The sequence below is a fragment of the Saccopteryx leptura genome, chromosome 4 (genome assembly GCF_036850995.1).
Source record: "Saccopteryx leptura isolate mSacLep1 chromosome 4, mSacLep1_pri_phased_curated, whole genome shotgun sequence".
NCBI lineage: Eukaryota > Metazoa > Chordata > Mammalia > Chiroptera > Emballonuridae > Saccopteryx > Saccopteryx leptura.
Window position 1 is genome coordinate 216515989 of NC_089506.1, and position 9150 is coordinate 216525138.

Here is a 9150-nt window from a genome sequence, read left to right on the forward strand (position 1 = left end):
CCAAGGCCAACGCAGCAGAGAGGAACCAGGTATCCACAGCCCCTGGAGGAGGGAGAGAAGGGCTCCTAGCATTCTAGCAACTTGCAGCTACCCGTCAAGCTCCCCAAGGATGTGGGAACAGCCCAAAGTGGAAACATTGCACACGTGTGGACACATGCCTACACACACGTGGCCCACCCCCCTCAGCAGCCCTGGGGAGTCCACACACTTCAGGAGAAGTAGGTCAGCAGAGCAGCCCAGTGGCTCCTCCGGTGGGCGGGGCCGAGGGCGTGTGCTCAGCAGAACCCTGTGGGGAGAGCCCCACACTCCCTCCGAAGGAGGCTGGAGAACTGGCGCAGGTCCTGGCGAATCAGAGCCATCGCGGGGCTCTCTCCGGGCATCCTCTCCACCCAGGCAGGGGAGGCTATTTTACAGGTTGGAAGAGCTGACCCCATCCAGCCCTGACACCAGGGAAGACTGGGGGGAGGTATTCCCCTGTCACCCAGAAGGACCCAGTGCTAACCAGCCTGGAGCTGGGGCTGCAGAGACTTGGTAACGGTGCCACGGCAGGGATGGGGTCAACACACTGAGGGTGATAAGAGACAGGAACACAGGATTGGGTCTCCGTGGGCCTGCCACCATTCCTCCGGGGGGGGGGCTGTGAAATGGGCGAGGGATGCTCTGAGGACTTTCATGCGACTCTTCAGACAGACTGCTGATGGTGGTCCAGGCTAAAGGAACTAGGAGAGGAGAAGCAGCAGGCCGGGGAGGCTTCTATCAGAACAGGCTTATTCATGAGTGGGGGGCAGGGGGCTGAGTGGGGCAGCATCAGCCTGAGGAAGAACGGGAGGAACCTAAGCCGAGGTGGGGAGGGCTCCCCGCTCCCCAGCCAGCTGGGAGATGCGCAGATGGAGCTCCTTGGTTTGTGGCTAGGTGGGAGGCCAGGAAGTTCCCTCCTGATGTTCCTCCCTGTGACGTGGGAGGCTGGGTCGTGCTGAGAGGGAAGGGGGGAGCCCGGCAGGAGAGGAGGGTTTGGGTCTGGAGAGTGCGTGGCTGGGCCAGGTGAGGTTGCGGGCTCAGAAAACGCGCCCGCCCCGCCTTTAGCGGTGCCCAGCCAGGTCACACTCCCGAGAACACGCACACACCTGACACGGGGCGCTCCGGGCCAGGCCCCGAGCACTGTATCTGAACTCACTCAGTCCTCACGGCAGGCACTCACACCTCTTTAATAGGTGGGAGTGAGGCTCAGAGAGGAAGGGCCCAAGGCCGGCAGCTAGCAGTGACAGCTGGGGTTCAAGTCCAAGCCATCTGCTCTCTCTTGGCCACCGGGTGGTCTTGCAAGGGGTGGCTGCCGAGAGTGTCCGGTGGTACCCCTGGGGCTGGAGGTCGAGGGCAGGCACACCCAGAGTCGGGCTCTGGGGGCCGCGTGTAGGGGGTCCAGTGCTGGCCTCAAGCTGGTGCACATGCAGACACGTGCGCACACATGCACACCTCCTCCTGGAGGCTCCTGTCCCTCCACTGGACAGGAAATGCAAGCCCCGGAAGAGCGTTCACCATTGCTCGGGACTGACCTCTCCCCCCTGAAGCTCTCTGCCTGCCCCCCAACACCATCTGCAGACAGTACCTGTGGGGGGCAAGTGCCCCCAGCTTGTGTGGACGCAGAAAGGCTCAATGAGTCCTTGAAGTGGAGGGTGGGGGTGGCCTGGGACTTTGTGGACAGCTCTGTCCTTGTGTCTGAGGGCGCAGGCAGGGTCCAGGGACTGCAGCTGTGGCTCTGTGTACGTTAGTGGCCTTGTGTTGTCATCTGTAGTGAGGGAGGAGCTCTAAGGCTGTGGTGGGTGTGTGGCCATATCTGCACCGTCCTGCCAGAGTTTCCGGAGACTGCACCTGGGGTAGTTGGTATTTGACCTCTGCCCTCAGACCTCTCCTCCCCCACACCCTGCTTTATTTGCTTTTCAGCCTATTTCACCTTTTCTCATAATAGATAATTCATGTGTTCACTGCGTTTATTATGTCTCCTCCTAGAACGTAAGTCCCACAAGGCAGGATTCTCAGTTGTTGGTTCAGTGCTGTGTCCCCGGGGCTTTGAACGACATCCGCCAACAGCAGGTGCTGATCAATACTTGTGGACGGGAGCACTTGTGTGCACTCAGTCGAGAGCGTGTCTTCGTGTTAATATCATGCTCGACACTGTGTCTGGATGATAACACGAGACAAATAGGCCGACGGTACCCAAGTGGGGGCTGGGTGGCAGTGACTGTCTCTGGGGGATGCTGGCTCTGCTTGGTCCGAAGGTTTGGGGAAAGGTAATGCGGCGAAGGTGCTTTGTCGCCCCCTCGTGGTCATCTTGGGCCTGGCATCTGGCCTCAGCCGCAGGAATCCTGGGTGCTTGGGAGGGAAAAGGTAGGTGGAGGAGGAGGGTGCCCTGGCCTGATGTCACATGCTATGCCACACCCCCCACCCCACAACAGGGAGAAGATGAGTGTGGGCTGCCCAGAGCCCGAGCCGCCCCGCACCCTGCCCTGCTGTGGGCCAGGGTCCGCCCCTGGACTGGGTGCCGGCGTGCCCCTCCTCACGGAAGACATGCAAGCGCTGACCCTCCGCACGCTGGCTGCTAGTGACGTCACCAAGCACTACGAGCTGGTCCGGGAGCTGGGCAAAGGCACCTACGGGAAGGTTGACCTGGTGGCCTACAAGGGCACAGGTGAGCGTCTGCAGGGTGGCTGGCTGAAGGCTTGGGTGGGGATTAGCTGTGGCTCTCTGAGAAGCAGGAGGCCAGCAGGGGGCAGCGTCAGCGGTCCAGGTGAAGAGGGTGCAGCCCGAGTGGCCCAGGGAGGTGGAGACCAGGCAGACTGGACGAAGGAGGGATGTGGGGCGGAGTGCCCAGACTTTGATGCTTTGGGAACATCCAGGGTGCTTGTGGGACAGTTAAGGGGATGTGGAGCTCAGGAGGTCAAAGTCAGGGCTGGTGGTGGCACTTGGAGAATCACCAGCATACCAGTAATAGCTGACCCCAGGGAGACAGGCAGAGCTGAGGGTCCTCCGGGACAGGGCACTGTGCTCAAAGGAGGCTGGAGGGCGACCCTGTGAGAGCAGCACGGCCATCTTCACCTCTCAGGTGAGCACCCTGAGACCCCAGGGATTCAGTCACTGGGCCGAGGGCGTGCCGGGGATTTGAGCTAGGATGAGCCCCCAGGCGTCAGCTCCAGAACCTTCTCACTGAGCCGCTGAGCTCGATGCCTTCCCTGCACTGTAGGCTTACAGCAGGGATGGGGTCTGCAGAAGCTCCCACATCTGCACACACCGGGGCAGGGGCTCTGTGCTGACTGAAGGAACAGGAAGAGCCCTGAGCCCCTTGCTTGCTGAGTGACTTTAGGCAAGTGACTGAACCTCTCTGTGCCTAGGTTTCCTCTCCTGTAAAATAGGATAGTACTGTATTAGAGTCATGAGGAGTGAGTTGCGAATGTGAATTGCTGAAAGCAAGGCCTGTTATGTGTAAGTGCTCTGTGGACACACAGGTGTGTGTCACACTGCTACGTACCCAGGTGGGTACAGGTGTTTTCCCAAGCAGAGTCAGGGATATGGGCCTTGCAGGCCCTCCCCTCTCAGTGTTTAATTCCTTCTTATTCATTCACCCATTTAACAAGCATTTGTTGAGCACCCACTATGCGCCAGACTCCTGTAGGCACTGGAGATACGGCAGTGAACAGGACGAAGGTCCCTGTGCTCAGGAGGCTCTGTCCCAGCTGGGGAAGACTGATGAGATAAATCAGTCTATGTGTCAGGAATAAGGGGAGATAGGCTGGCGGAAGCAGCAGGCTGGGTGCAGAAGACCCAGGCTGAGCCCCGACTGGCCGCGTGGCCTCTGGCAAGTTCTTTCCCCTCGCTGGGCCGTGCCGGCTGGGACCCCACGTCGTGCCTCGCGCCTGGGACAGGCTGTGCAGGCAGGCATGGGTATGTGTCCGGTGCAGGTCAGGGAGAAGGGGCCTTCACCGCTGTTGCCCTGCCAGGCACGAAAATGGCGCTGAAATTTGTGAACAAGAGCAAAACCAAGCTGAAGAACTTCCTGCGGGAGGTGAGCATCACCAACAGCCTCTCCTCCAGCCCCTTCATTATCAAGGTCTTCGACATCATGTTTGAAACCGAGGACTGCTACGTCTTCGCCCAGGAGTACGCGCCCGCTGGGGACCTGTTCGACATCATTCCTCCTCAGGTACTTGGGGTGGTGGCTGAGGGAGGGGAGGTGGTCTCCTAGGGCCCCAGGGTGCGCAAGGTGGGGAGGAATCAGGCCATTCATTTAACCCATGAGTACTTATTGAGTCACTGCTCTGGAGGGCTGGGGACTCACAGTGAACAAGACAACGGTTCTGCTCTGGGCCTGGTGGAGGGGACACAGGCACCCAGCAATAAGCCAGATAGCATACCGAGATGGGCACTGCAGGAAACAGCCAGAACAATGGCTGAAGGCCCCAGCGCTCTGTGCTGCAAAGGCCCTGGGGCATGGGAAGGGAGGCAGCAGGGCCAGCGGAGGCTTCTCAGAGAAGGTGCCCTGGAGGAGAGCTAGAGGCAGGAGGATTTGGGCACCCGGCTTCGAAGTCGGCCAGCGCCAGATTTGAATCCCCTCTGCCAATACTGGGTAAGTGACAAGTCTCCAAGCTTCAATGTTCCTACAAGAGAAATGGGCATAATAGAAGCCCCTGTGAGGAGTTGGTGAGCCAACGCAGGGTAGGGTAGTTTACCACGGCACCTAGGGCTATGGTGGGTACTCAGAACCGAACCGTCAGTCGCGGCGTTACTGGGGAAAGGGGCCACACGGAGCTGGAGGCAGCTGTTGGAGAGGGTGGCCGGCGGCCGGCTGGCCCGCGCCATTGCCATTGGGAGGAGGGGGCGGGGCCTCTAGGGACACCAGGCCCAGACTGGAGGCGGCGGCTCTGAGCACACCTCTCCCGTCCCCAGGTGGGGCTCCCCGAGGACACGGTGAAGCGCTGCGTGCAGCAGCTGGGCCTGGCGCTGGACTTCATGCACGGGCGGCAGCTGGTGCACCGCGACATCAAGCCCGAGAACGTGCTGCTGTTCGACCGCGAGTGCCGCCGCGTGAAGCTGGCCGACTTCGGCATGACGCGCCGCGTGGGCTGCCGCGTGAAGCGGGTCAGCGGCACCATCCCGTACACGGCGCCCGAGGTGTGCCAGGCAGGCCGCGCCGACGGCCTGGCGGTGGACACGGGCGTGGACGTGTGGGCCTTCGGCGTGCTCATCTTCTGCGTGCTCACCGGCAACTTCCCGTGGGAGGCGGCCTCGGGCGCCGACGCCTTCTTCGAGGAGTTCGTGCGCTGGCAGCGCGGCCGCCTGCCGGGGCTGCCGTCGCAGTGGCGCCGCTTCACCGAGCCGGCGCTGCGCATGTTCCAGCGGCTGCTGGCGCTCGAGCCCGAGCGGCGCGGCCCGGCCAAGGAGGTCTTCCGCTTCCTCAAGCACGAGCTCACGGCCGAGCTGCGGCGCCGGCCCTCGCACCGCGCGCGCCGGCCGCCCGGGGACCGCGCGCAGGCCGCCGGGCCGCTGCGCCTCGAGGCGCCTGGGCCGCTCAAGCGCACGGTGCTGACCGAGAGCGGCAGCGGCCCGCGGCCCCCGGCCCCGGCCCTCGGGCCCGTGTCCGCGCCCGTGCCCGAGGCCGGGCTGGCCCCGCCGGGGCCCCCTGGCAGGACCGACGGCCGCCCGGACAAGAGCAAAGGGCAGGTGGTGCTGGCCACGGCCATCGAGATCTGCGTCTGAGCCGCCCTGCCGCCCTCGGGCCGGGGGCCGAGCAGGCAGCCGCGCTGGGCGCCGGAGATGCCCCGGGCCCGCGCCGAGCCGGGGGCGGCCGCAGCAACACCGACCAGCCCCGTAGAGGCAAGAGGGAGTAGTGGTAGATTGGGCAGGTCGGCAGCCCCGGCGCCCGGCCCTTCGTCCTTCGAGGGGCTGGGGAGATAGCGACGAGCAGCCCTCCGGCCGCGCCCATGCGGCAGGGGCTTGGCCCACAGGAGCTGAGCGCCACAGACCTGAGGGTGCAGAGCCCCCCCCCCCCCAACAGGAACAAGGGAGCTTGTGGGTGGGCTCCGCAACACACCCCGGGCCCCTGGAACCCTGACCGGTTGCTCCTGGCAGGTCGTCCCTCCCACCTCTGGTCCTACACTTCTGCTCCGGGACCCACGGACCCAGGACCCGCCGTGGACACAGGGAGGGACTGAACTGTTGGAGCAGAGAAGAGGCTTAGGGCCCCTAGCACTGGCTGGGAGGAGGACCAGGAGCTGAGGGCAGGGTGTTGCTCAGCTGCGCCCCACCTCTTTCCTGGGCAGCTGGAGGGGAGGCGCCAGCCCCCTGCAAAATGTAGCAGATGTCTGGATGTTGTAGAAGTGTGTGCAGGCACAGGCGTAGGCCTCTAGGGACTCCCTCCAGCCCCTTCCCCTAATGAGGACGCTGAGCCCACCAGGACAGCCGACCTTGGGCCACATAGCGGGAGGACAGAATTCAGGACAGAAGGGCTCCCAGGGCAGGAGCGCCAGGCACCCCTGGGGCAGGGGGGTGAGTGCAGAGCCCAGGACTGGACCCAGCTCCCCTGGCGGCCGCCCCTTCTCCAGACCCAAAGAACCTCTCAGATCATCTCAGTACTGGCTGCCCAGCCCACACAGTGCCCTGGGGGTTGGCAAATGGTGAGGTGATTTCTACAGGAAATGTCCCTGGATTTCTGCTGGGGTCAACATGTCAGCTTTGAGCCGACCCTGTCCCCACATCGCACACACTTCTGGTCCTGGAGTGTGATGCTACTATGGGTATGAGAACTGGGTGCCGAGGAAAAGTGCGGGCGCACGCGTGCTGTGTGAGTGCAGAGTGCGCCTGTGCGCCTGTAGCCGTGTGTGTTGAGTGACTGCATCCAGGTGGCTCAGTGACTCCTCCCAGCCCCAGGATTCTCGCCAGGCAGCTGCCAGAGGGCATCCAGGCCTGCTTTTCACCACACCCCTCAGGGAATGCGGCCAGGAGGCACCACACTGGCAGGTTGGTTTAGGTCCTTAGGCAGCAAAACAAATGAGAGGAGCCCAGCCTCACCCAGGGCCCCCTCATGCGCCCTGCCCTCTCTGGGGGCGCCCAGGACCCCGCAATAACCTCAACATGGGTGAGGCCGCTCCCTCCGCCTGGCAGTGCACCATCTTCCATCCTAGGCCCCACCTGCCAGGGTCCCTCCTGGGGTTCTAGGTGAGGGGCTCCTTGCTGGGCCAGGCTGACCAGAGGCGCCCAACCACCCTCTGGCCTGGAGCCCCGCCTCCATTCACCCCTCATTCCCACCGCTGAAAAGGGCTATAGGTCCCCCTGCCCGGCCTGGGTCCAGTTTACAAACAGGTTGCCCCAGGGCCTGGCCCCCCTCTGCGGTGTGCCACCCCCTCAAGACCCACCTCTCTGTCGGGCATTGGGGCCTCCACTTGCCAGGTAAGTAGCAAACCCCTCCTTCCACCAAGGGCCAAGGCCCCCCCATCACTGCCCTGCCCCCCCACCTGGAGCCCAGCAGGGCACCTCTCCCAGCCACGACTTCTCCTTTTGCCTTAGGCCTTTCAACATCCTGTCTCCTGCAATAACAAGGAAATGAGATTCCAAGTAGATGTCCCTCGTGCATCCTCTCCCTGTCTCTCTCTTGAGATCCTCGTCTTCGTAGCTAGGATGTTAGAGTCGGGAAGGAACTGTAGTTACATAGCCCAGCCGTTTCGGAGGCACAGCTGGGAGCAGTGGCGGCCTGACTCGGAAGTGAGGCAGGGCCCAGGGCTGCACCGCCACTGCTGCCGGTGCTGCCTCTGCCGGCTGGGGTGGGGACCCTTTGCCCCTTAGGAGAGGTGTTGGTCACAGATGTTTACCTCAGTTTATGTCACTGTTGAAGAAACAAAAAATGAATAGCAAAAAGTTAGTAATACCGTAGACATGAAAACTTAGAAAACAAAAAAATAAAAAAACCCTCCCCGTGCTGTTCCTCTGTGAGGTGTGTGTGTGTGCGCGTGTGTGCACGCGTCTGTCCCACCCTGGGCAGGCTGGGCCCTCTGCTCCAGCCCCTGTGCCCCCACACTGCCCCTGTCCTTTGGTGCTTCCCAGAGACCCCTCTGAGCTCGCCTGTGGGGTATGGGGAAGCCCCCTGGGCAGGAGCCAGGGCCACAAGTCAGCTGGGGGGTCTCCCTCCGGTCCCCGAGCACAGCCTCAAGGCCGCCGATGCTCCCTGAGCCCCACACTGTGGCTGACGGGACAGACAGAGCATCAGTGGCTCGGCCTGGCTCAGGGCCTGGGTGGGATCCCAGCCCCAGCACCTCATATATTGACACCTCCCCCACCATGTCTTTGTAAATATTCTGGCATCCTTTGGCCCTGGGGAGGTTTTTAAATGTGTTATTTACTTCTCTAATGACAATTGCTATAAAATAAACAAAAATTTAGAAAAATTACCACTGGGTGGCTGTCTTGTCTCAGATACAAGGGGGGGGACATACTCTGGAAACTGAAAACCTGATATATTCTAAGGCGGGGTCCTCAGAGTCAGGGCAGCTGCCCCAGGCTTCCGGTGACCTCCCAGTCAGAGGAGGACCAGGCCAGGCCCTGAGAGCACAGGACCTGGGTCCTGGCGGAGGGGGTGGGAGTTGTCCCCGGCCTGGAGTCTCAGCCTCCAGACAGCCCATCCCCTGCCGGTGGCAGTAGCTCCTCACTCTGCCCCCAACCCTGGCCACTTCTCAGCAGACTGAGCGAGTCTTCACAGGTGAGACCAGTCACTGTTTTCTTTTTTTTTTTTTTTTTTTTTTCTTCATTTTTCTGAAGCTGGAAACAGGGAGAGACAGTCAGACAGACTCCCGCATGCGCCCGACCGGGATCCACCCGGCACGCCCACCAGGGGGCGATGCTCTGCCCATCCTGGGCGTCGCCATATTGCGACCAGAGCCACTCTAGCGCCTGAGGCAGAGGCCACAGAGCCATGCCCAGCGCCCGGGCCATCTTTGCTCCAATGGAGCCTTGGCTGCGGGAGGGGAAGAGAGAGACAGAGAGGAAAGCGCGGCGGAGGGGTGGAGAAGCAAATGGGCGCTTCTCCTATGTGCCCTGGCCGGGAATCGAACCCGGGTCCTCCGCACGCTAGGCCGACGCCAGTCAGTTTTCAAAACCCTAACAATATTCCCT

The 9150-nt window shown here is 62.1% G+C and overlaps 1 protein-coding gene across 3 annotated transcripts in view; it reads left to right on the forward strand.

The window, feature by feature from the left end:
* SBK1 (SH3 domain binding kinase 1) overlaps window positions 1-8416 on the forward strand; it is a 52108-nt gene extending 43692 nt beyond the window's left edge. For 2 of the 3 annotated variants that reach the window (XM_066383119.1, XM_066383121.1), the window contains exons 2-4: window positions 2451-2683; window positions 3951-4192; window positions 4936-8416. In XM_066383119.1, the coding sequence (XP_066239216.1) occupies window positions 2451-2683; window positions 3951-4192; window positions 4936-5745 (1285 nt within the window). In that variant the 3' untranslated portion in view covers window positions 5746-8416. The remainder of the gene's footprint in view (window positions 1-2450; window positions 2684-3950; window positions 4193-4935) is intronic. The other variant, XM_066383120.1, reaches the window with a different exon arrangement.
* The last annotated feature ends 734 nt before the right edge of the window (window positions 8417-9150 follow it).